The sequence below is a fragment of the Emydura macquarii genome, unplaced genomic scaffold, assembly GCF_026122565.2.
Source record: "Emydura macquarii macquarii isolate MOO-44397 ecotype Brisbane River unplaced genomic scaffold, CSIRO-AGI_Emac_v2 contig_2897, whole genome shotgun sequence".
In the NCBI taxonomy this organism is placed as follows: domain Eukaryota; kingdom Metazoa; phylum Chordata; order Testudines; family Chelidae; genus Emydura; species Emydura macquarii.
This window is the reverse complement of record NW_027133034.1, coordinates 47250462-47276948: the sequence shown is the minus strand read 5'-3', so window position 1 is coordinate 47276948 and position 26487 is coordinate 47250462. Positions and strand designations below refer to the sequence as shown.

Below are 26487 nucleotides of genomic sequence, written 5' to 3'. Positions count from 1 at the left end.
TTGTTTTGTTTCACCATACAGAAGCAGAACATTTTTTTGTTTTTCATAAAAATAAAGGAAAGGCAACATAAAAATAGATGTGGCCAACGTACAAAGTAAAACAACACCTCAGCGATGTTACCCTTATTGGCCATTACATCATTTATTTCCTGAAAGGCTATATTCTGTCTTAGTAAGTAAGCAAGCAAGTAAGTATGATAAGCTTAATCAGAGATTTTTACTATTTAAACAAATTCTAATTGCTATAACAGTTAAGTACAATATATAGACCAGATGCTGAGAAGATGGAGGCATTTGAAAGAGACACTCCCATTAAATCAGTGGATATGTTATTAGACAGGAAGCTACTCAAATTCACCCATATATGATACATGATAAGTAATTTAGCCAAAGAAAACATTTCCTCATCATTGTTATGCAAATAAATGATATACAATGAATTTATTACGTATACCTACAAATCACTGATATGTTTAAAATAAAATTAAGGCGTACAGTAGGACCTGCAGCTTTAGTCCCATGTATGAGCAAAATTAGGTATGACCCACTCAGTGAGCACAAGCTGTTTCATTCTTGCCTTCTTCATGTTTTAAAAGAATTCTAGTTTGCTCATTCAGCTCAATGATGGTCTCTAGTTGGTTGTATTTTTCTTTTTACTTCTGATGTTTCCTTACTTTTCAGAATGATGACATTTTATTACTATTATTTGTATTATCGTAGTGCCCAGGAACCTCAGCCATGGACCAGAGTCCCATTGTGCTAAGCACTATCCAAACATAGAACAAAAAGACAGTCCCTGCCTCAAAGAGCTTTCAATCTAAGGATAGCTACAGAATTTTTAGGATATGGGGGGGAAGTGCTTTCTCTTTCCTCTTCCCAACTCCTTCAAAATATTCCCTTAAAACCTTTTTTTTTCACAATCATCTCTGCATTCATTTTTCACCAGTTTCTGAAAGTAGTGAGCTCTAGTCTATATTTTGCCCATTTTGCCCACTAGAAAATGGTGCAATGACTAAATGTACATCATGTTGATGTCTAGCAAGTCTTTTTCACTTTGAGAGCTAATGTGGAGTCAATAATGATAACAATGCAACTCTGGAACAAATGACTCCATTTTAGTTTAATTTCAATGGTTTGTTAATATGGACAGCCTTGAATTAGATAAAGATTATCCCATGCTACATACAGACATCATGTTCTAGGTCTTTACAAATAGCTCTCACACTCCTCTTCATTTCTTCATGTAGAGGGAAGCCTTTACCCTCAGCTCACACTGGTGGGGATTATGTAAGGGAGAGTGCAGCTTCCACAGTATCAGTCCTCCAAGGTGAAGCGCCTCCAGTTTCCCAGCAAAGTCATAAGTGCTCAGACGCTAGACCAGTGTTGCCAGAGCTTTGTGATTTTATTGTGTCTCACAATATTTGGTGTTTTTCTTAAAGCTCCATCTACTGGAATCATGTGATTACATAAGAATCTTTGCTCTTTTCTTTTCAAGACTATTCCTAGCATACACGAAGAAAAGCTTGAAAATATGAATACTAAGGACTCAAAACCCAGAAGGCAAATACAACGATCCCAACATGTATTATTTATAAAATCTCATGATTTTTTAGCACTTGGGGTTGGCCATACTGCTACAGTGCTATATATTCACGATGGAAAATGCTAAGATAGTTGTGTCTGACACATTGACTGCTGGCAAGAAGCTGGATTTTATTTTCCAGCCCCAGGTCATGACCTGAGTCAGTAATCCAAAGCCAAAAATTTCTGTCACATGAAAGGGGTCAATATTCTGTGATTTCCATGATTGTTGTTACACCACTCACCCAAATTTATAGGCCTCTGTATTCAATGCAGTGTCTAAATTACCACTGCTTGACAGACTTTTAAACTGTATCACTTTGTACATTTTTTTCTTTTAACCTGAGCTCCATACAGGTAGTCTCATGGCATTAAAGAGGCCTGGTTTTAAATTTGGAGAAAAGAAAAAAATAATCAACATTTTTAAAAATGCATCAAACATTTCTAAAATATTTTTCTGGCTGAATGTACGGGATGTACAGATGGAAAAATGATGCAGCATAGTTTAAAATTTTTTTCAGTGATGGCTTAATCATTCACAAAGTCACAATCATGCTCTCAGTAACTAGCATTGTGTTAGCTGTTGTAGTAGAGACACTGAGGTCAGAATAGGGATGGAAACTGATTTATCCTCTGACCCCCTAAAGAGAGTTTTCCTAGGTCCCAACTGAGGCACACTGACGGGGCAATGTGAAGAAATTGGCCAGTTGTGTGAATACAATGGGGTGTTCAAGTTCCAAAGAAGACAATCCAGCAATTTTCAATCCAACCAGTAAATGCTCAGGCAAGGAAATTTTAACAGCAAAGTAAAACATTTGGAGAGAAAAACACCCTGCTCTAATTCAATATTCCACCAGAAGGCAAACTTCTCACCCTTCTTCTCAACAGCCAATAACTCTTTTCCAACCTTTTGAGAGACAAGTGATGTACTAAACACATAGAAAACTCCCTACTTTTAACTATGGGGGAAGTCTGAAAACTGACTGCGGAGGGGTAATTCATTTCAACATGACAATATTTTGCATGTCTCTAATACCTTTCTTCCAAGGATCCCAAAATATCATACACATATTAAATAAAAAAGCTTCCCAACACTTCCAAATGATTATTGGTAAACTGAAGCTGTTAAGTTATTTAAAGTCATATGGCAAGTCAGTGGCAAAACTAGGATTTTCTGAATAGTCTTCTTTCTATAGTGCTTCATACTTTTTAACCATTATTGGAAGTGGGAGAAAGATACCTCTCTTTGTGATAAAGGACTGCCACTGATGTCAATGGATAAATTGTCACGATTGTGACAAAAAGCCATAGAACCTACCTTATATTTTCTAAATATTCCTCTAATGGAAGCACTTAGGGAAACCAAGTTACAAATGTAAATCAAATGTTGTTCAATGATGTATGGCTGGGTTGCCACATTTAGCCTCATGCATTCCCCTATTCCTTTTAATATAAAGGATCTGATATAGAAAAGATCCTAAACTGTTAAAGATTATTGTAAGGCATTTCTGTTAAAAAAAACAAAAACCCTCTACCATTTGACTCCAATGAAAGTCTATTTACAAGACTAACAATAAGCAAGGCAATAAACAAAGACCAGTATAGAATGCATAAAACATTATATCATTGGGGCTAGAAATCATTGCATTATAAACTAATGTTATTCTGAAGGTTTGTAAGGAAGTTGCAGGCAAATCATTTTGTTACAGGTAATTTTACTGGAAAAGATTTTGATGCTAGTGTTGTAAATGAAAAAGGAATTAAAGCAAAATATATATGCATAATCAGCCACATCCTGAGCTGGTATAAATCAGTGCAGTCCCTGGAGCTATGCCAGTTTACACGAGTTGAAGATGGGGCCCCATATTTTTATGCTGGTTTCAGGGATAACAGAATTAAAATAATATTAAACATTACAAAACTGCATATGATTTATAGTGACTGTAGAGCAGTGGATGCATCAGGAATACAATTGAGACTATAATAACAAACATGAGACAAAAATGTAGAAAAAGGAGTAGAAATGGAATTAGCAAGGATGAAGAAGAGGAGGAAAAATGCTTTGATATAGAGCTGTCATATTCTTAGCAAAAACTCAGCACTGAAAAAGACATATAGGCACCAATACATTTCAAAATGGTACTTACAACAATTAGTTCAATAAAAGGCTTATTTCATGATTAAAACACATTCAATACATTTTTCAAAAGCATGTAAGTGACTTAGGCGCCTAAGTCCCATTTTCAACAGTCCTAAATGCCTAAGGCTCAGATCCTCAAAGGCATTTAGGTGCCTAACTCTGGACTAAGTCAATTTTGAAAATGGAACTTAGACATGTAGGTCACTTAGGCACTTTTGGAAAGTTAACCTTTGTGTCACAGCATTAAAAGATGCAATAGCACTGAAAACTGTGGTCTGATTTTCAGTGATGCTGTTCACCTAGCAGCTCCCATTAGTTTCACCACCATCTCTGAGCACTCACAGCTTCTATTGGCTTCACCACCTCTGAAAATCAGCTTACTTGTTTAGGAATCTAAATACGGATTCGGATTCCTGAGATTGAGTACCCAGGCTTGAAAATTGTACCACAAATGAATAACAAATTCTGAAGGAGGAAACACGGTCAGCTAAATGTCTCCAGTGATACAGTGACATGTTGATGTTTATCAAAATCATAGTATTGCTTACACTTGTTTAATATGCATACTATATTTTGTTTAAAAACGCCTAGGGCATATACATTGCATCTCTTAGAAATTCAGCTTTTGTTGAGGTACTGGGTATTTCACCCTTTATTAAGACAATGGGTATATCTCTTATAAGGTGGAAGTGAGAAGTTGTCATAGGTATCTTCTTCCAGGATCTCTTCTGGGTCTTCAGGATCACCATCTGACCTGAAAATGAGAGGGGTGAAAGTGGAAAGGAGACCGGCTACAGAGTAGACAAACACAAAGTAAACTGACACCTAGCAACCTGATTCTGCAGTCCTGTTGATTTCTGTGGGAGTTTTGCTGGTGAAAGTGCTGCAGGATGAGACCCAATGCTATTATGACCATTCAATGGAAAAGACTTTCTATATCAAATATCAAGATTATCATCAGTTTCATGCTAGTTTTGTCTAGCACACATGCTGCTGAATATGATGAGTTAATTAGTAATTTCCACAAGGGACCTTTAATAAAAAAAACTTAAATTATCTTCTCTTGTCAAGGATTTATTTTTTTTCCTTAAAAAAAATTCAGAAACAAAACTATTTTTTTCTTTCTTTGATTAAGACAGCTTTATGCTACTCTTTAACATCCAGATCAGTGATCCAGTCAATACCTATAAGGGAAAGAAAATCATATCTGAAGAGCTGCATAGAGTAGCCACAGAAGATCAGGTATAGTCACTAGGGAAAACACCTGCTAAAGAGCTGATGTTTTCATTATCACAGGAAAGGTTGTTTGTGAGCTGGCTATAAAATGCTTTGGCAATAAAGAAAATGAGAACCTTATTCCCTTTTGGTCAAAAGTAGCACAGCTAATAAGATAGTAGACAAGAAGAAAGAACCAACAAGGACGAGTATGCATAATGGTAACATCTGAAAATAATAACAAAATTATAATATATAGTACTTTGAAGATTTATAAATGTCAGATAATTAACTAAAATGGCAGTTTTCCCCAGCAAAATATGGCTCCTGCAGCCTTTATTCAGGTGACACTCCTAATTAAGTAAATAATGGGAACTATGCTTCAGGAAGAACTACAACACTGGCGTTCAATAGCATCTGTCTGGATAACAATACTACTTAGTACTCATACAATGCTTTATAATTTCAAAGAACTGTACACTTATTAACTAATAAACATTTCAGTAGACTTACCTCTCATCTCTTGTGTCTGCGACCAGATAAGAAGGGCAATTTTCATCTTCTGTAAAAGCTGGGTTATCCAGAGGGTAGACAATATGGTACAGAGGAGGGTCTGGGGAAAGAATTGTTGATCCACTGGATGAAGCAACACCACAATAACTGAGCACTGGATGCAGATGAGCTGGATTTGCAGCAGTGCTTTCCTGGACTGGATGAGGAGGGATGTACTGTACCACTGTAGCACCATTAAAAACTATAGGTTGGTTAATTCCAGTGAAAACAAAGGATTGTCCATTTGGAGACTGATTTGTGTGTGATGCATTTTCATCACAGTCTTTGCAAGATTTACATGTCAGCATTTTATATTTGCACCCAGCAATCAGTAAACAAAAGTCAAACCAACAGAGAGCAGAATAGGCCCTAAAGCTGAGTCCACTCAAAGTGAGTAATGCCAGCATATTTCATCCATCCCATCACTGTGAAAATGATCCCCACCAACTAGGGAGACCCGATGTCCCGATTTTATAGGGACAGTCCTGATATTCAGGGCTGTTCCTTATATGGGCACCTATTACCCCCCACACCCTGTCCCAATTTTTCACACTTGCTATCTGGTCACTCTACCACCAGCCCTAAAACACACACCTGAAAAGAGTAAAGTGGCACCAGCTGTCACCATCTGACACCAGGACACCAGATCTACTGGGCTGATGTGGCGTGACAGAAAATACACTGAGAGAGAAATCTTCTACACTGTTGTTGTTCTGATCCTTTGCTACATACCAATTCTATTTGGTCTCAAGTGAGATGGAATTTGTAAGAGATCTGAGGCAGCATTTGAAGTCAAAGGGTCAGATTAGTTATATAAGAACTTTGCATGTGTGTGGTTAGAGTGCATCATATGAAGGAATAAACTTTGCTTGGAAGAATAAAGGTCTGGGAAGTGAAGCCTGAAGTTGTTCAGTTAAAATGCCTTGAATTATCTATTGCTATGGAGCTTGCTTCTGGAAACTGCTCTAATATTTCATGGCTGTTTGTCCCTCTATTTACATACAGCTGCCATATGTCAACTGCAGTTGATGTTTCCAACATATTGAGACCATACATACATTTAGTCACCAGCACTGTGATGACTCACTTAATTTCCTGGGGGCAATCACTCCCCCAACCAAAATCTGCAGGGTCATATAGCAGGAAAATACACCACAAGCAGCACTTCATCAGTATGAATGCTTCACAACACTCAGAAATAAGATACTTATAGCTAAGGCTGGATTTCTATCACAGCTGTGTCTGATGTCCAGAATTTTCATGGTTTTTTACAAAAACTATTAAAGATTAATAGATTTTTAAGGTCAAAAGGGGCCATTATCAGCAGCTAATCTGACCTCCAGCATAACACAGGCCATAGGATTTCACTCACTTATTTCTGCTTTAATACTATTTAACTTGTTGTTGAACAAGAGCACTATCTTATAGAGAGACAGCCCATCTTAGACTAAAGAATCCACTACATCCCTCAGGAAGCTGTTCCAATATTCAATCACTTTTTGTAGTAAAAATGTGCGTTTTTTCCTAGTTTGAACTCTCACAATTTCTAGTCCACAGAGGTTCTCCACAGTACTCATCGCTGATCTGAGTGCTTTCCAGTACTGCACTGAGCAATGTGACTACACAGCATTCTACCATTGGATCTGTCTCAACAATTAAAGAGCCCCGAAGTATCAGATTTCTTCACCCTGTCTAGGTAATTATAGATTAATATTGTCAGCTTTTAAATAAATAATTTAATCTTCAATAAATTTAATCTTCAATAAACTAAATGGAGTACGTTTTTTAACATCTCCTGTTTTCCAAACCATGAATCATTCTTGAAGCTCATTTCTGAACCGCTCCAATTTTTCCAACATTCCTTTACAAATGTAATCACTAGAACTAGACACATTATTATCTCTGGTGTAAACAGATGAAATGTCACCTCTCTATTCCTAGCTGATACTCCCTTTTTTAAATTCAAGGATCATATAAACCCTCTTTGCTGGGAGCGCTTCTTCAGTTAGTTTATTTACAATGACCCCTAAATATTTTTTAGTTACTGCCTTCCGGGATATACAATCTACCATCCTAAGTAATACCCTACAACACATTTTACTAATAGCTACACAAGAGGTGGAACTGAAGAGCACAAGTGACTTCTTCCTAGTTCCTTGGTAGCTTGAATTTCTCAAAATGGGCCATAGCAGTGTTTTGCTGTTTTGGGTGGATGCTAGTATTTGAAGTATTTAAGTTAAAATTCCAACTTTTCTCCCTAAACGAAACCCCTTTTTCTGCCTCTAAGGTGAAATTTAATCCCAGGCAGATGGCTCACACAAGGCTTAAAGAATATTCAAGTTCCACTTAGGCCCTATTTAATTTATCTCAGATCACATCTGAAAATTGGCCCAATAGTTTAACCTGCTCAGCAAATACACATGCTGTGAAACAACTTCAAAAATACTGACTATTTAAGTGCATCTCTTTTACAGTGAATAACTGCTATATAAAAATAAAGGATCTTGGTGGGGAAGGGGGGAAGAACTTTTTTGACTGAGTTGGTGAAGTGCTAAGTAGCTTTCTTATTTACGTAAAGTACGTTCTGACTGTTGCCGCTCCCTTTTACATATAATCTCTTCATGTCCCAGTTCTCCAAGCAGAATGCTGCTGCCTGGCCTGCCTTGTCACATGGACAAAATGTGTGACTGCATCATCTTCTAACAACAGCCCTGGCTCCCCATGCATTTCAGGATCCCTTTTTAAAAATTGGTTTCATTTTTAGAATTCACCATAGACCACCACCATCATCCCCATAGTCCAACCCTCTCTGGTCCACTCTTTTCACTTAGCACTGGTTTTCTTTCTATCCCACCACACACTTTTGTTACCACTAGTGCAAAAGCATCTTCCCTCACAACACCTGCCATCTGGAACAGCTTTTCTCTGTCACTTTGTGCCTCAATTTTTCCATCCCCATTTCAAAACTTGTCTTAAACCACCTTTTGTCTTCAGACATACCTCTTATTTTCTGTTTCCCCTTCAGCCATTAATTATTATTTAACACTTTAAATTATAATCTCTTCATGGGACCAACTTGTCTTCTTACATGTCGCTAAAGCATCATACACAACAATGGCACTATATAAATAAATAGTAATTGACCTCTATAAAACTTTTTGGTATCGTTTTTCTGAACGCTTGCTCTATAAAATAAAATGGATTGTTCTACAGTGATGGACATTTAAAGCAATAGGTATAAATATTACCTGATAACTGGAAAAGAGAATGATTTGGTCAGACTGAGTAACATGCATGCATGGGCTGAACAGTCACTATGTGAAATCTCTGATCAAAGGCGCAGGGGGCCATAGGTACACTACTTGAAGAAGAACTGTTGCTTATGCATGCCGACATACATATCTGTGCACAGACTTACTATGATACATATCCAGCACCACTCCAATGTCTGTGTACATATTTGCATCATCTATGAACTTATGTTATTTGCTGAATGTCTGTATGCTAATTGGTATTTAATAGCTATGTACTCATTTACAACATCTGTAGATCTATACTTGTACAGCTAACACTCTACTTAATTGTGGGGGCAGATTCTATAACTTTTACTCATGTGGAGTATCAGTTACATTAGTGCCACTTACATCAATGGGACTGTGCATATGACTGCTACTTGGGAGGTGACAGAACATGGCCCTGTGCATCTAGGGTTACCCTTTGAAACACAAGTACTTATTACTTGGTTTTATTTTTTCTCTATGTAAGAGGAGGACTACTGAAAATAATAGTTTAAAAATGGCTAACACCACACCTCTGACTCGATTCATTCAGAGGCCTGTAGTATCAAACAATTAGGCTCTCATTTTCAGTGGGTGAAGAATTGGGAGTTCAGAAAAACCACATGAGGGGCCTAATTCTGCCATCCTTAAACTGTGATCTGTCCCATTGATTTCAGAGGGCCTACTCTCAGAGCAAGGTGGTATTCAGTGCAAAGGTGGCAGAATCAGGGCCTAGTATCACAGGAACATAATTTGTGTGCAAATTAAGGAGGAAGTGGATGAGAAGGCACTAAATTAAAAAAAAAACCAAACAATACTGGAATTAAAAATAAAATTCTAGGACACTTGCTCTTTCGATAAGGCCTCATGTTCCACATTTCTTTTAAGATTAAGTTTTAGCCTAAGAATTAAAAAGTCCTGCAGGACTGAGCTCTTCAATTCCTGTATGCAAGGTGCTGAGCTTGAAGTCAGTAAAAGGAGAGTGTGCTGTGCATCTCAAAGGAGTCTTAATAGCTATGCCAAACCTGCTCTCTGAACTTGCCAGTTCAAGGTACATCTCACAATATCCTTTGTTGCAACTGCAGAAGAAAAATCTCTGCTACTAGAAAATACTGATTTTTAAATGCAGTTCAGCCACACAAGAGAACCCAACTTAAAAATAAATTGATACTGCCGGTATAAATCAGAGACTAATTTATAATAGCCGTAATTCCTATGAAATCAGTCATTCCACAGTTAAAGTGTTAGAGCATTAAGTATGCCCAGCTTTGCCTTAGGACTCTTAATAGCTGGCTAAAATTAATTTTTGTGGGGATTCCTACTATGAACATAAATGTTCTAAATTAAACTATATGGCATTTGTTACCAGGCAGACTAAATTTAAATATTACTCATATGCTAAGACTGTATCTAAACTAAGCAAATAAATGGTAATTTTGCAAACTTATCCTGCAAGTACTTTCCAGAGAACAGTAACAAATATTTATAAAGCCACTTTCTAATTATTTCTTTGCCATAGTTCTGAAACTATTTGATTTGAGTAGATCAAAATACATAGGAAAAATCTGGTGTTCTATTTAGTTTCTCTGTTATAAAAAGAGAACTAAAAATAGACACTAGATCCATAACAGAACAGATGAACATCTAATGATGTTGTAGTTCACCAAAGAGTTGAGTACCATTGTCCTAAAACACCTACGGTTACATAATATTTCGCTAAACTCAAGCAGGTAATTTTTGTTTTGTTGGTTTAAGATTATAGATGCATGCAACATTAATTTTTTTTATTATAAAAATACATTAAAAACATTAAAATTAAAGTGTACAATTCCATAGAAAAATGAACTTTAGTTCCGAGTTCTTTGTGGGGAAGGCTCAGAAGAAGCTAAAGCCAGGGGGGAGCCAGAAGAAGAGGAGGGTGAGGAATATTCAGTATTTACTGTTTCTTCTTTTTCTTCATATCTTGGAGGTGATTCAGATGAAAGATGCAGGGTAGGTAAGATGTCTGAAGATGAATTACTCCTAAGAATTGTATGTAGTGCTTCATACTCTCTAACAGAAACCATTCTTTGAACATCTGCAAGTTGTGCCCTGTAAAACATTACACATTAGTACATTCCAATCTCATTTATACACTGAGCCAAATCATACTTGAGTTTTACACATGCACACACAGTGTATGTGAAAGCCAGTGTATTCAAGATGCCTTTAAAAAAAAATTGGCTTACCACAAATACACATCTGTTTGTTATACAGAAGGCATGGTTTACTGGTGTGACCTTTTTACACTTCCTATAAAAGAGGACTTTTTATATTCCCTTGACAATATCGCATAGAGCAGAATAGCCACCTGGGAATGGGAGAGATTTTCTTATCTCTTCGCCTTTGTTCCTTTACCCAATCTTCCCTGCCTTTTCATAATCTACTATGGTCCTACTTTCCCCCTCCTTATAATATTTATGAGTTCTAAAACCCCAGTTACTGAAATTACAATACTTCGTACTCTGAGATCCTCAGATGAAAGGTGATTTACAACTTTACTTAAGCCTCCCAAAAGCCTGTGAAGTAGGTGAGTAAATAGTAATATTCTCATTTGACAGCCAGGGAAATAGAAGCAGAGAGAGGTCTCTGGATTGTTCAAGTTCACACAAATCAGTGAGTCAAAAATAGAACCCAGGATTCCAAGTCCCTTGCTCTGATCCTAGTCTGATCCTGACTGCCTTTCAAGCAATCTCTTCACTTCATGCAGAATTTCCTATTACAAGTTATGAGCAGGAGGAATTTCATCAGTTTGGATTTAGAAACCAGGAGACAGCCATCCTAGTGTAATCAAAGTAAGAATATTTTAGAATTAAGGTAAAATATCAGAAGGAAGAAATTCAGTGATGTACTAGAACATTTTGTAGTTGTCAGGCATAAAACACACAATGGTTAAAAGTGTTGTCCTAACTACACTTTAACCCATGTTGCAAATCCTGGAAGATAAACCTGAAGACTGTCTTACCCGTTATTTACAATACTGTGATATGGTGGAGGATTTTCACTTATAGGCAAGCCACTTGCCACATGGCTATATATTAAGGGTGGTGACAGAGGGTCAACAAAATAAGGTGGTGGGAGAACTGGGACTGTCATTACAGCATCACCTACGGAGAAAAAAATGAATTAGTAACTTTTGAAAATTCAACTCCTTTCCCGATCTTCATTGTAACCCAAGAGAAATTCATACTTGTGTAATATGGTAGTATTTGTGGTTATCTCCTTTGTAAAATATAGGCACCATGTTCATGCTTACTTGAACTGTTCTGACATTCTTTGGTGTAAAAGGACAATGGTTTGTATACATTCTGGGAGGATTTTTACAATGCAAGAGATTCATCTTATTAAAAAAAAATCCATAAAAAATGGTCCATCTGGCTAAAGGACACAAATCCCTTTGCCATTGGCTACAGAACCTACCAGCAGACAGGTTCATGGGTGTTCTTTCTAAATACAAAACAAGAGCTATTAGCACACCTTCTACTTGAGATTTTATACCATGCTCATCACCATGGTATACAAGTGCCTAGTTCTCCCCACCTGCCTAAAATGTGGATATTAAATACCGTTCACACCTGTAACGATGTTCCTTGCTCTCTGTGATTTATATGTTCTTAGTGCTTATTTATACAAAGGGGTAATAACTGCACTTATACCATTATTATATCTTGCAACTTGATTGCCAGTTAAGGCAATACCTTTATTAAATTAATTATATTAATTAATAATACCTTTATTAAATTAAATTATTTTACAATTTTAGGCACAAATGGTGATTTCTAACTGATAGTTCTGAAACTGTAAAAATCTAATCAGTGTTTCTATAGTAGCATAATGAACAGAGACATTTTAGATAATATTTTCATGGTTGAAGGCATAATACCTAACAGAATTCATATTATAACAAATCAATACATGTTATGTACTAAACTGTAATTATGCAGTACTTAATCTGATCACTAATTAGTCATAACATATTATGAAGTTGGACAATGAAATATGATCTATCTTATCCAGAACTTTGAAGTTTGTATTTTGGAGGGGCTTTAGTTTTAAAAATGGACAGCCTTCTAACAGTCAGCTAGTTCTCATAATTAAACAGGTGCAAACTACTTCCCCTCTGCCCACTCCACTTTTTGTGTCTTTGCCTCTTAAATTTTCTATGTAAAACTCAATCTCTGTCCTTGGAATATGTTTCAATCTTCTGATCCATTTATCATCTTCCCAGAATCACAGTGTTTAGACAACACCTGCCCACACAACATTAATATTGATGTTATTACAAGAACTCACTCTGCACACAGCGTGCTCCTTATATGTTTGTTTAGTCAGCCTATTCTGAAAATAGGGCCCTTAAGGGAGACAACAGAATTAGATCTTTTCAAATATGCTGTAAGAGAGGAAGTGATTGTTGGCTTACTAGACACATACATAAGGAGCATTTTGCAGAGACAGTTCACCAGCAACATTAATACTAAAGTTGAGCAGGGCACGTGTTGCCTAAATATAGTGATTCTGGTAAGGTGATGGAACCAACCTATGCCAATCCACATTTTAACAGTCTAGGCCTGATCCTACAGTGTTTGTACATCCTACTTCTCTTAGAACTCTCCACATATAAAAGACTTGTGTATTAGTTTTGCTTTCTCCCCTTCAAAGACTACTTTCTTAAATCACTATTCTTCTATGACTCTCTCATATACCCTGCTATCTGGTGTCAGCCTCTCAAACCTTCACTTTTTTCTATTAAGCATCAGATTACATAGTCCTTATGTCAGGATGACAAAGGCAGGATTTTGTTTGCAGTGGACTTCAGTTCTGATCAATCAGGTGATAGTTGAGCAGAGGGTGGTTGATTTGTCACACTTTCCTTTGGACCACTAAAAATGTAGTTTAAAACCTACTTACTGTATTCACACAGAATTATAAATGGTGATACAAATGGTAAGTACCCCCCCACTGGCACACATTGTATCTGCACTATTGGAATCCCCTATTTCAGGGGACAAATAGACAAGTCAGAATTCAAAGTTAAATTGCATTTTCAATATAATAATTAAAAAAGTCATGACACCTATAGTTTACAATGCCTATTCCATTCCCGGGGAAAGAATTAGGATTGGAATTACTCATACCAGATGGTGTGATTTCTTCCACATTTTCCTTTGGATGTTTCTTGTAATTCAAAAGGCAGTTTTGAAGAAAGACAACTGAATTAACTTTATCGGAAATGTGCAAAGTGTAAGGCAACTGGTTTCTCATTTGGTATGTTAAAATAGGAACTAGTGTACAGGTTAATAAAACTAGCTTTCAAATTTAAAGTACATGCAAATCATTTACCTACCTAATGTAACGTGAAGTGATTCTGGACTCCGAGGCTCTTCTCCATTTTCAGAGGATTCTTGGCTGAGATTTATATTGGTTTTCTTTTTAATATGAGCTATTACAAAAAAACTTAATCCAATAAGCACAATCAAAGGACCCATGATCTGAAGAGACAGAAATCCACAGCCTGGGAGTTCAACATCAGAAGTGCTGGTTTGATTATACTGCAGGCTGTGCCATCCTGGGCTACATCCAGGAACCCAAATGCCCAGGAAACTAATTAGCATGCCAACAGTTAAAAACAAAAACCCAAAGATAAGAAACTGGGCAAACTGACAGTTCCCTTGACAAAAAATGAGGTTGTTGTACACTTGCTCATCTTGCATCTGTCTCTGTCTTAGGTACAGCCTAGCTCTTGATTGTGCCAACAAGACACAAACTAATCCAACAACAGCAAGCACAGGCCCAGCAATCTTAAGGGTCCTGTTGCAATCACTGAAGGTTTCAGATGGGCATGTCTGTAAAATACAGACTGAAAGCAGAATTCCAGTGCATAGCAATACAACTCCAAAAACAAAAAGGAAAAAAAACTTCCTATGATGTCCATTATTTCCTTCCCCACCAGGTACGGGAACAGCAACTGCACACATTACAAAAATGTCTCTTCAAGCAAAGGAGAAAGATATCGTCTCCTGTTAGCATTCAGAGAGGTAGAAAACTTCTGCAGACCTGTGAACACAAATATATCATTGAAATTAGAGAGTATGTAGGTAACCACATTGTGTACTTTTCTTCTGAATTTATGGCTCAGCCTATCCAATGATTTAAAGCCAGTATATTCCTAAACAGCTGCATTTTAGAATAAAAGCTTCATGGAAATGGACCTGGGTTATAAGACAGATAAAGGGAGATCAATGACTTCATATTTATGCTAAAAGAAATTGTAATACCTCAGTAAATAAGATAATATAATTAAGGGAATAACAAATTTAATTATCCAATTCCAGTCAAGAGGTCACCCTAGTAGGGATGAAAAATCACCAAGTTTCCCTCCAACTTGCAGAAGTCCCTTAGCTATGGGCTGATGACACACGCCTAGTCATAGGTATAAGAAAGGAAGGCATAATGAGAAGGAAGAGTTGGGAAAAGTCCTGCCTTTGTGGGTAACTAGGGAGCTGAACATCACAATGAGGACTGCAGCTATCATTCAAGAGAAACAATTGGGATGGAATGCAGGGGTGGTCCTTCCCCACTTGCTGGAAGAAAGCCTTGACTGGAAGGGATTTTTATGGATAGAGGACATTTACCAATACATTTTCAAATATAGTACTTATTTAATGCATGTGGGTTTGCTGTTCCTCCTTCAGCCAGCTGACAGACATGTCAGCTCCTTTCTCTAAAAGAATTTCCTGTCCTAGTGTAACACAAAGAACTAGGACACTCAAGATAAATTGCTTCTGATATGAAAAGTTAGTTTGTAAAGACAGCATGCTGAGGTTGCATGATTATTGATTCAAAAAAAATCAGTGAGAAACAAATTTGCTCAGTTTATAAGTAATTTAAAAAATGTCTGAAGTGCTGGCAATTAGAAAATACAACTTGGAAGCTGAAAGTCAAGCTAAGATCTTTCTTGTCCATGAATCAGCAATAAATAGTTTGCAATTGAAAGAATACTGTTGAACATATATGAGCCAGAACAACATTCATCTCACTCTCCCTTAGCTGTATTACCTCTACAGGGCTAACAAAAACCTATTAAATTAATATTCGTAGATAGAATATGCAAACATGACTGGCAACAACAGGGAGCAAGTCGATTGACTAACTTGCCATTTTTACACAGCCACTTTTAAGAATAATACCATACTTTTGAGGGATTAAAAAAAAAAAAAAAAGATACAAAGTAACCAGATTTATTGCTTATTGTGGGCTGACAAATAATGAGAATTAGAGGAGTGCAGGACAGAAGAAAAGGTAAAACATGTGATAAGCATAAGACCAAAGAAAAACAAAGGGACCACTGGAGACCTGAAGGAGGAAGGGATGTGTCTGTAGCTTATGGCAGGGAGGAACAAAGTCCAGCAGCTGGCCACTTGCTTGAGATACCAAATGAAGTAGAAAAATTCAGTTAACCGCTGTTAATTACACTGGCCAAGTTAATTTGTAAACTGTCATTATGAAGTCTGTTAAGTATTTCTTCATGATTCTGAGTGTGCTGTACCTCTTTGTTAAGAACAGTCTGAGCAACTGTTAGCCAAGAATCCTATTGGTGGCAATGTGGAGTGCACGAAACTTCCCTATAGATAGAACTGAACTTGAAAAAAGCTTTACAGGAAGAGAAATTAGAAGGCATTTTGTCAGAACTGCCTTGATCCCTTAGTTAGGAGTAACTTTAGTACAGCATAAGCATTGTTGAAGCTGGCAGTTATATTGCTGGAGTAATAAAAATTGGAGTAATTTTTATCAATAATTTTTCTTGATTCTGCTATCTGTCCTTCTCTAATAGAACTGTTAGTGATGACTGTACCATATAACTGTACCATATTTCCCAATTATTATCCAAGTATCCTGCCTTACCCTACAATGGTTGTGTTTAGAATCGAGATTCTTATAGGCCATGGCAGAATTTGGGTAGCACACATTAAGATTAAAAAAATCCTTTAAAATGTAATGTTATGAAAAAACAGTTAATTATAAAAGGGAAAGTTTATGACGGAAAGATTAATTGCAAACACTTTCTTAGTAGCTATTAGACAAAGAATGGCAGGGCGTGTACTAGAGAAATTTGGTGCGGATTTGCTGGTTCTTGGGAACAACTTTCTATCTTTAATGATTTAAAACTACTATACTTGCAAAAACTAACATGAGTAAAAAGCTGCAAACCTTCACGAAAACCATCATAATGAAAGAAGACTGCACCACACACACTGTGCAAACACTCTAAAGAACATGGCTTCCTCACTGAAATAAGTTATTAGAACTAGTTTATTAAGACACAAAGATATTACTAGGCAAAGTAAAAAGCCAGAAGCTGAGTCTAGTGAATGGTGATGAAGAGGGACAGGGATCAAAATCATTACAGAAATCCAGACAAACTAATCACATCTCCCAACAGTTTCAACAAAGAAATAATTTCCTGGAATCCTCTCTGATACACTTTTGAAAGTGTCAGCCTTAAATAAGAGCAGCTAACTTCAGTTAAAACCAAACCAAACCACGGACTCATATAGGAAATAGTAGTAGATGCTATTACAATATACAATGACTTTCCTCCATAAAAAAAATCTCCCAAACACTAACCAACCAACTCTCTCTTCTCTCCCTTCCCTCAAACATTTATAAAAGACAGATTTTGCAAATGAAATAATTTTGTAAGACTCAGACCCGAATCTTCAGCTGTGACTGAGGAGCCCACAGTGCAAGTCCAAGAGAGTTGCAGAAGTGGCTTTAAGCCACTTTTGCACTCCTCCTCATCTTATATGGGCTATGGAACCGCACTGGTCCCGCAATGTAACTGCTCCAAATTATGCTGCCAGCCAGCAGTCCAAGTCTGTCTCTTTCCCTGGCCGCACTCCCTGCATCTGTTGCAGGGAGATGTGGCCTAAAAACCATTATGTTGCCTTTATGCCAGCTGAGGGCCCTATCCTGGGATGATCCACTCACGCTAAGCTATATGACTGTGCATCAATGGAGAAGTGCAAAGCAGCCCTAACAGAGCCAAGGATCTGAGCTAAGTCTAAAGTAACTGAAATGTTCTAAACTTATCAAGAACTCAAAGTAGAACATACCTTTAAAGGTCTTTTCCTTATGTTACTAAATATACTGTGTGAGGAGGGCAGGATGGGGAGGTCTGTAATGTCACACACTTTGTTGCTTCTGTAGCCCAAGTTCACTGCACACATTATTGCTTGCATTCCTCTATTCCTCCCTACAAGTTCCCTCTGTGCCCCTCTCCTATCCCCTTCCATTTCAGGGATTTATTGTTACTTCCCCCACAATAGGGGCTCTGTCTCTCTCCCATTCCCCCCTTGACTCATGGCCAGGTGTTTGCATATTCCGCCCCTTCCCTATTCATGGGTCTCCTACTCCCTCATTCCCCCATAGCAAGAGCCATGTGTGCCCTTTTATATTAATTTAGATGGGCTAAGAGTGTTAACATAATTCAGTCACTGTCCAACATTAAACAATGTTGGACAAAATTCAGGTTTGGAATACAGAGACCTCAACCTGCTTAGTACTACGGCAAACACACCATGCCAAATCCTTTAACCTTTTATCAAAAAATAAAAGGAAAAACAGTTAAAGCATTTGATATGTAAATAATTAAATAAAACTTTCATTTTAACAACATTCCTTGTTCCCTTTCTCTTTAGCTGAAGAGAATTTTTAGAATGAAAAACAAGGGGTGAGTTAACAGTCTCATAGGTGGTATCAAAGATGGTAGTAATTGTCCTTTTGGGAAAAAAAGGAAGAAGTTGGAAGAGATGGGTTAAAACTGTAAAGTCCAATTTTGTTTCATCCCAGGTTGTGTTTGGGATTCAGCTGGAACTGGTAGAAGTGGCAATGTCACCTGGATCCCCCTCTCTGGCCTGGTCAGGTCAGGACATCTCTCAGGCTCAGGATGTCAAAGGCTTGGAGTCCCAGGACCCCATGGGATGGTAGCCATGACAGTGAAGCTTGCTCCATTAGCCAATTTTTCTCCCTAAAATCTTTCTTTAAGGACCTACAAAGGGGCAGAATAGCCCATTCCCTCATTATTTTGTCCACAAATTAGGCCTAGTTTCTGACACATCAATTTTGGTTCACTGATTTCTGATTCCATGCTTTTCTCGTTTATGAAGCATGATTTTAATAGGCTTTGAGTTATATCAGTATACTTTTTGTTTAGATGAATTTGATGTCTATCTCCCTTTTGTACCTTTTCCCATCAACATTTGTTATTATAGATTATTGTGACATTTTATGAACTTTCACTTACTTTTTACAGTTAAGCTCACAATTAGGATAAATGTGTAGGTCCAATTATTACAACAGCTCCTATTGTTATTTATCTTTTTTCTGTCTGAATGATAAGTCATTCAGATGTCAACATGTTAAACTCTATTGGGAAAATGAACAGAGATGAAACAGCAATATAGTTATGATGGAAGGTATTCATGGATGCCATCAATCAGTTTGATCTATAGACAATTATACAGGTACTTGGAACTGTGGCTCTGATAACAGATGTCAGGAGCTCAATGTGTCCTCCTATTTCACCCCCTTCTGGTTTTCTGATTTCCCCACAAAATCAATAGAATTGATTGGATGTAGTATTCTAAAGTAATTGCATTAATCCAGAGAAGTGTCATCAACGTGGAGCGTATGGTTTCGCAAGTTTCACCAATAACAAAAATGGTTAACTAGCATTTCCAGCTAGACTGTGTCACAAACTTCTTTTCTGTTGAAACACATTATATTATCAATTATAGTAGTGGGACACTGGAATTAGGGAGAAACCTACAATAAAAATAACACTTCATTTTCTATTTTGCACTGGAAAAAATAGATGGGAATGAATAAAGAGTGAAGTTAGACAAAAGGAAATAATTTGAAATGAAAAAACTATCATTCCAATTTACAACCTCTTAAAGACCCATAAATTTGTTTTGACTACCCCAACACAGTGCCTCCTTTTCCTGCACTAATCTTGCTGTTACGTGATTAAGTTGAAACACATACATTTTAAAAGGGAGTTTGTACATATTTTCTTAATTCTTTCATTCCCACAAAAGAAGGAATTTTCAGAACAGTCTGTTGTGGCTTTGAAGATCAAAGAACCAGATTCTATGCTGCAAAATCCGAAGGAGGACTAATTTAACTTATGTTACCACCAAACTTTAATGGTAAAACCATTGCATGATTAAGCACTACTATTTAAGAGTCCCACCAAAAGAGTATTTAAAAAAGAATTATGCCCATAGATGACTGTGTGCCTGGCAGTATTTCCATCAAATCAGATGCCACCAGCTCCATGTGTACGTGTAAAACTTTCCTCTCAACATTCTCCTCATGCTTTTGAGCAAGCATGAACATTTTCAGGCCAAAAACTGTGAAGTCAGAATTGGGTAGGGTGGAAGCAGTTGGGTAACAGGGGCGAGAGAACTGAATACAAGTCTGGTTGCAACTTAATTAAGAGAATTTTACGACTAGGACTCCACTAGAATTTCACATCTATGCAGTGTTCCCTACACACAAAATACACACAAACAGTTCCCTTTAAAAACTGTGTGTGTGTGGTTATCACCACTGTAAACAGAGTCACTGGACACTGACCCCTGCCCTGTAAGGGGTATTAACCTTTTGTAATCCTGACCCATGTCAGTTGGGACAGGAAATGGAGAGCAGTCTCTTAACATTACTCCTACGTGTCACACTCAGGTTACAACTTTCACATTAGTGCCAACCCCAGACATTCAAAGATCATGAGTCATAGCCCAAATAACCAACATTTAAAAATTTTTTTTTGCCTTCTGGTTTTTGAGCCTGTAGGGTTGAGTCTCAAGCTTTTCTCCATGACCATGAGGACTAGAAATTTACTTTCTCTTCCCCTATGAAAGCTGAGATTCTCTTTAATCATATGACTTTGGGAGCTGGGGCTTTAAAACAAAAACAAAATATCCCAGGAGTTGACAATCCTGTTGTCCATCTGTTCGCAAATACTTCCCAGGTTACGGGATCAGCACAGGCACAAGAGTCTGTGCACACAGACCCAACTGCAGGATTGGTGCTTTAGTTAGTGCAATGTTTTGAAAATGTGAAGTGCTATATAAATGCAAAATTTAATATTATATTAGTAATTGTGATCAGAATTGGCACCTCTAATCATTAAAAAAACCTCAAGATTTTTTAAAAATTGCTTTTTGCCTGCCTCCTGAGTTTTTAATCTTTAAATTGCCTGCTCTCAATTTATGGGTGATTATTTCAGGTTCAAAATTCAACATTTAATTAACACAATGTGAGCATTCCACTAGGGGTGTGATGGGGTCCCCGGAGTGGAAATTGTCGGAATGCTGTGACCCCTTTAATTTTTCAGCCTGGGCTGGCTCTTACAATGCCTTGCCAGTGACAAGCAGCAAACCCCTCCAGGCACTGTTATCACCTAGTCCCATCAACATGCAGAGCCCCACACCCAGCTAGATTACACGAATGCTTTCCAGTGACTCATGAACCAACAATAGAGGGGCAACAGCCAACTCCCCCCAGCTTTTCAGCACTGTATCCCAGAATGATACCATCTCGCTCTGCTCAGTAGCTGGGGCAGAGGAAGTTCATTAATCAGTCTGCCCCTCTCCCAATGTGGAGAGGACATGCATAAGTCCTTGTTAACTGAGCTGAGATTTTTCCAAACAGTTCAACCAAGACACACTGTTTTAAGTAAAATGATAAAACAGATTTATTAACTATGCAAAGATATATTTTAAGTGATTGTCAGTGGCAGGCATAAGAGATCAGAGACAGTTACCAAATAAATAAAAATAAGTTTGCAGTCTAACTTCTACAAACAGTACAGGATTTAAATCCAGCAAAGTCATACCCTGATAGTAAAAACAGGTCATAGATGTTCAATATACAAGATCCCCTCCCGCCCACTTCAAAAGTCTTTGTCCTTTTGACGTTTCTTCCAGGTGTTGCGTTGTGGTGGGAGAGAAGCCAAGTGATGATGTCACTTCCCCTCTTTTATAGCCTCTTCCAGCTTGCTGGAAAGATCTATGCATGTGACATGGAGGTTCACCCCCATTGGTCAAGCAATGTCCATTGTCTACATACTCCCTCTGAGAAGCCTCCATTGTATACAGTTCCTGGGATAAGTGGATTCTCTTCTTGTTGGGTGTTGATGAACCATTAAAGCTGTCTGGCTAGCCCATTATTATACCTGAAAAGATGGTTGTGCGTGTTCCCAACCTCACAACATATCTTAGTAACATATATAGCAATAGTTCATAACTTCACATACAATGATAGCACGTACAATCCAACAGGATATTAACGTTTAGTAGATCAAGACTTAAAATTATGCCTCAAAAGGCATAGTTTGTACAGAACGTATCACAATAATAGAACAGTGGTGAATATGGAGGTTCTAGGATGTTGCTTTGAAACTCCTTTTACCCTAGCCAGTTACTCTCTCCATACACCTTCCTTATCACTACTCTATTTCCCTCCCCACCATACCCAATCTCCTGTGCCACTCTCATTCTGCCTCTGTAGTCTCCCCTAGTTCTCACTTGACCTCTGTTTTCCCTCCTTTTCCTCTCACAATTTCTCTCTCTGCACCCACACTTTAATCATGGAGTTCAAGGTATTCATCTTCCCTGAGAACATCCTGTCTTTAGTCTAATTAAAATCAGAAGGAGATTGCAATCATCTTTATTGGAGATTAGTCTCATTTTCACATGCAAAGACTATAGGGAAATTCAGAGTTTGTTAAAGTGCTAAACCAGCTTTTGACAGCAGTAACCTCTTCTGCAGGGACAAAGAATATTTTATTCATTTCAGTTTATTCAGGTAGTTCAGTTCAATGACTAATTCATTCAAAGTTAAAAAACCAATCGGGAGTTGGGGGGGGGGGGGGGGGAAAGTGTGAGAAGATCCACTAGTTCTAAAATCTTGAAGAACTTGGTGACCAAAAACAATCAGCTTAATTCACTAACCACAAATAATACTTCCTTTGTTTAATAATTCAATTAATTTTAAATGTATAATGTATTCTGATAAAGTTTTTGATAAATTCCCCCCCGTGTATTCTGCACATTTAAGGTAGTTTTATTTTAATAATTTTTTAAAAGTTCTGTTTTTGTGCATTTTTTAACTGAATTTCAGTTTCCATCCAAATACAGCTTGATACAAATCCCAATTTTAAAAAAAGTAATAATCATCTAGAGGATGCATCACATGCAGTTTTCCTCACATAAATGTAAACATTAAGAATTTGAATAAGTGTATGTTAAACTACATGGCTGGTTAGATAAGTGTGTATAGATACAGTGTATCCTCTTGGTTAGCAAAAAAAGTGGCACCATATTTGGTGTAAAGGCTATATTTAGTTGGAAATCAACATATTCTAATGGTTACCAACCAATAAAAATCACCCTTTCTTAGGAAAATAACTAAAAAATAGAAATGCAAACCACAAATAAAAATCAATAATTTTAAATCAGCAAGCAGGACACCTTGATTTAATCATAATTAAAATCAGTGATTTATATCAATCTGCCTGGTATAAACTTCCAATTCCTTTTTGAATCTTGCTAAGCTTTTGGGCCTCAATGACATCTTGCATCAGGGAGTTCCACAGTTTAGATATGTGTTATATTAAATAAGTATTTCTTTCTATGGGTTTTGAATTTGCCACCATTTAATTTATATAAACATCCCTGTGTTCTTGTGTTATGATACATGAAAACAGAAGTTCCTAATCTACCTTCTCTACACCATTATTTTATATACTTTTAATCACATCTCTGGTTATTTACCTTCTTCCTAAAGTAAACAGTCCACATTTTTTCAGTCTCTCTTCAGATGAGAATTTTCTCATATTCTCATCATCCTTCTAATTCTGCAATATCATTTTTTAGATAGGGTGACCACTAGTGCACATAGTATCCCAGATGAGGCCACACCATATATTGATATAATGGCACTATAATATTTTCCATATTATTCTACCTTCTAACACATCATTATTCTAACATTATTTTACCTTTGTATTTGGCACTGGTGCGACCACTGCTGGAACACTGTGCCCAGTTCTGGTGCCCACAATTCAAGAAAGATGTTGATAAATTGGAGAGCATTCAGAGAAAAGACATGAAAATGAATAAAGAATTAGAAAGTATGCTTTATAGTGATAGACTCAAGGAGATCAATATATTTCATTTAACAAAGAAAATGTTAAGGGGTGACTGGATTACAGTCTAAAAGGATCTACATGGGGAACAAATATTTAATAATGGGCTTGTCAATTTAGCAGAGAAAGGTATAACAATCTAATGGCTGGAAGCTGAAGCTAGACAAATTCAGACTGGAAATAGCCATTAATTTGACAGAGTAACTGACCATTAGAACAATTTAGCAAGCATCTTGGCAGATTCTCTGTCACTGACAATTTTTTTAATTGACAAGATTGGGTGATTTTCTAAGAGATATGTTCTAGGAATTATTTTGGGGACGTTTTAGGGCATGGGTTACACACCGAAGGTCAGGCTAGAGGTCCCTTTAGGCAGAGCCTTAACTAGGCATTTTAGGCCTGAGGAAAGCAAGCATATTTTTCTGCCCCTGTCGACTTTGCACTCTGGGTGGCTGCCCAGCTCTGGATACCGTCCTGCCATCTGGCCTTGGATTTTATTAATTCTCCATCCTATCCCTCAAGCAGCCGAACAACTAGATTGCCTTTTTTAAAAATTATTATTATTATTATTATTATTATTAAAGTGCAGCGGCATATTGATCCAATGTCTTTTCTGAACTGTTCACAGGCTCCTTTCCTGAGTTGATACAGCTAATTTAGAATCTTGTCAGATATATGAGGAGTGTAAATGAAAGGGCATTAAAAGGTGAAATTAGTGATAAACCTGAAGGCAAATCAAGCCATTTTCTGAGGATGGAATCAAAGGAACACAGGGCTCGCCCAGGCTAACCCACAGATGTCTGCACACAGCCTGGAAGAAAGGAGGTGGGTGTCTAGGACGAGCTTTACAAACCTGTGAACTGGTAACTAACTAACGGAAGGCAAAACTCGGATGAAGTCAGGCCCCTAGCGCAGGGTCTCCAAAAAGAGCAGAACTTGGAGGAAGAGGAAGCGGTGCAGAAAGCCCCTCCGCGCGCCCTACCTAATGCGAATCGGGGCGTGGGGTGGGGGGTTGCTCAGGCCAAGCCCCGCCTCCCGTAACTAAGGGGGAAAGAGACCCAGCCCCTGCCGTTTCTAATGCGCCCAGCGCAGCTCTGCTGTGCCGGCCGGCACTCCCGCTCCTCTGGGGCTGGGGGAATCTGCCCGCTTCCCGGCCCCAGTCCAGCCCGCGGGGAGGGCGGCAGCGGCCCTTACCTGGAGCGGAGCGGCGCGGCGAGGCGGCAAGGCGCGGCGCTGCGGCAAGGGCAGCCCGCCTGGCTCACGCTGCTGGCCAGCCCGGCCGGGGCCGCTATTTAAGCACCTGAGGCAGCGCCCTGGGGGCGGCGGGCGGAGCTGGCTGCGGGCTCTGGGCCAGGCGGGGCGGCCCCGGTGGCGCTGACGGGCCTGGGCCGGCTCTGGCTGGCTGGGGCTGGGCACCTTTGTGCGACCTTGAGCTCAAGGCGGGCCAGGGCAGGCAGCGCCCCGTGCCCGGCCGCGGCGGCCCGAGACCGAGTACAGTCCCCCGACCCGGGCAGGCAGGGAGCCGAGCCGACAAGCGGGGCGTGGGGCTGCGCAGCCGGGCCGGGCCCAGCGCCTGTCGGCGGCAGGGGCAGTGCCAGGGCGGCCAGTTCACAGAGCCCATTGCGGCGTCAGGACGCAGTGACTAGCCCAGCAACAGCCAGATCCCCCCGGGACCCAGGACAGGGGACAAATTCCCTCCCCTCCCCCTTCAAGTGCAATGTACAGCCGCCCTAGAGCCACCCCCCTTCCCCCCACACGGGTGACGGGGCAAGTCACGGCTCTCTTGTGAGGGGTAAGCACGGTACCAGCAGGGGAGTGAGTTGGTACACAGAGCAGAGTACAGCTGAAAGGCGCCTCCAGGCGTTCTAAAGTCCAGCCCCCCTGTGCTAGAACAGGACCAAACAAACCTAGACGGTCCCTGACAGGTGTTTGTTCAACCTGCTGAGTGCTTTGCAGCCTAAAAGCCAGAGGACCCTGTTCGCCTTGATTTTCTGGAGGGAAGGTAAGGCCGAGCTGCAGCGTTCTTCCTGATTGCACTCCCTAAAACTGGTTCGAACACACTTCTAAACAAACGGCTTCTACTCCCAGAAGATGGGAGATTTCCAAGCTGATTAATTGAGGAGCAAACACAGCAGGGGATTTTAAAAGCCAGCTAGGAGAAAAATACAAAAGTGTCCAGAGAAGGCCAGAAAGTCATTTATTATAAACAGGAGGGGGTAACAACCTGTTGTTGTTCCCAACTCTTCCCATTTTAAGACCTTGGTTTCAGCTGCTCAGAATTTTGCCAGCCTTTGACCAGCTGGACTGGAGTGTTTCCAGGCCAGGTGTTAGCCTCAGGCTGAGTTGTGAGGTTCTTTTTAAGGCTAAAATGGTTCAGCCATTTCCAAGACTCAGGGTAGGGAAAATTCAGAACGGCAGAATTCAGGGTTGGTTTGTTTGGGTTTTTTTTTTTTGCAATTTCAATTATT

At 38.7% G+C, this 26487-nt stretch overlaps 2 protein-coding genes across 3 annotated transcripts; both read right to left on the bottom strand.

Annotated features, from left to right (window-relative positions):
* TMEM174 (transmembrane protein 174) lies at window positions 1–7065 on the bottom strand. Its single transcript, XM_067569009.1, is given in 7 exon segments — window positions 1–4475; window positions 5450–5820; window positions 5823–5863; window positions 5866–5935; window positions 6069–6108; window positions 6110–6225; window positions 7030–7065. Coding segments are annotated over 7 exon segments (783 nt in total). The 3' UTR covers window positions 1–4366.
* Window positions 5674–24905, bottom strand: TMEM171 (transmembrane protein 171). 2 transcript variants are annotated; one of them, XM_067569361.1, is made up of 4 exons: window positions 23873–24905; window positions 14150–14859; window positions 11771–11912; window positions 5674–10857 (listed from the first exon to the last, which is right to left on the bottom strand). In XM_067569361.1, the coding sequence occupies exons 2-4, from the start codon at window positions 14778–14780 to the stop codon at window positions 10614–10616; spliced, it is 1017 nt and encodes a 338-aa protein (XP_067425462.1). In that variant the 5' UTR covers window positions 14781–14859; window positions 23873–24905; the 3' UTR covers window positions 5674–10613. The 2 variants fall into 2 exon arrangements, with proteins under 2 accessions (XP_067425462.1, XP_067425463.1); XM_067569362.1 differs by lacking the exon at window positions 23873–24905 and having other exon boundaries at window positions 14150–15373.
* Window positions 24906–26487: the final 1582 nt, after the last annotated feature.

What these genes read in the sequence shown, in the direction of transcription:
- TMEM171 (XM_067569361.1), bottom strand. Translation starts at nt 14,780, where the DNA reads ATGTGTGCAGTTGCTGTTCCCGTACCTGGTGGGGAAGGAAATAATGGA. An exon ending in ATCACTTCACGTTACATTAG is followed by an intron (nt 11,913 to 14,149) that starts GTAGGTAAATGA and finishes TTTTCTCCGTAG; the next exon opens with GTGATGCTGTAATGACAGTC. An exon ending in CACAGTATTGTAAATAACGG is followed by an intron (nt 10,858 to 11,770) that starts GTAAGACAGTCT and finishes AATGTTTTACAG; the next exon opens with GGCACAACTTGCAGATGTTC.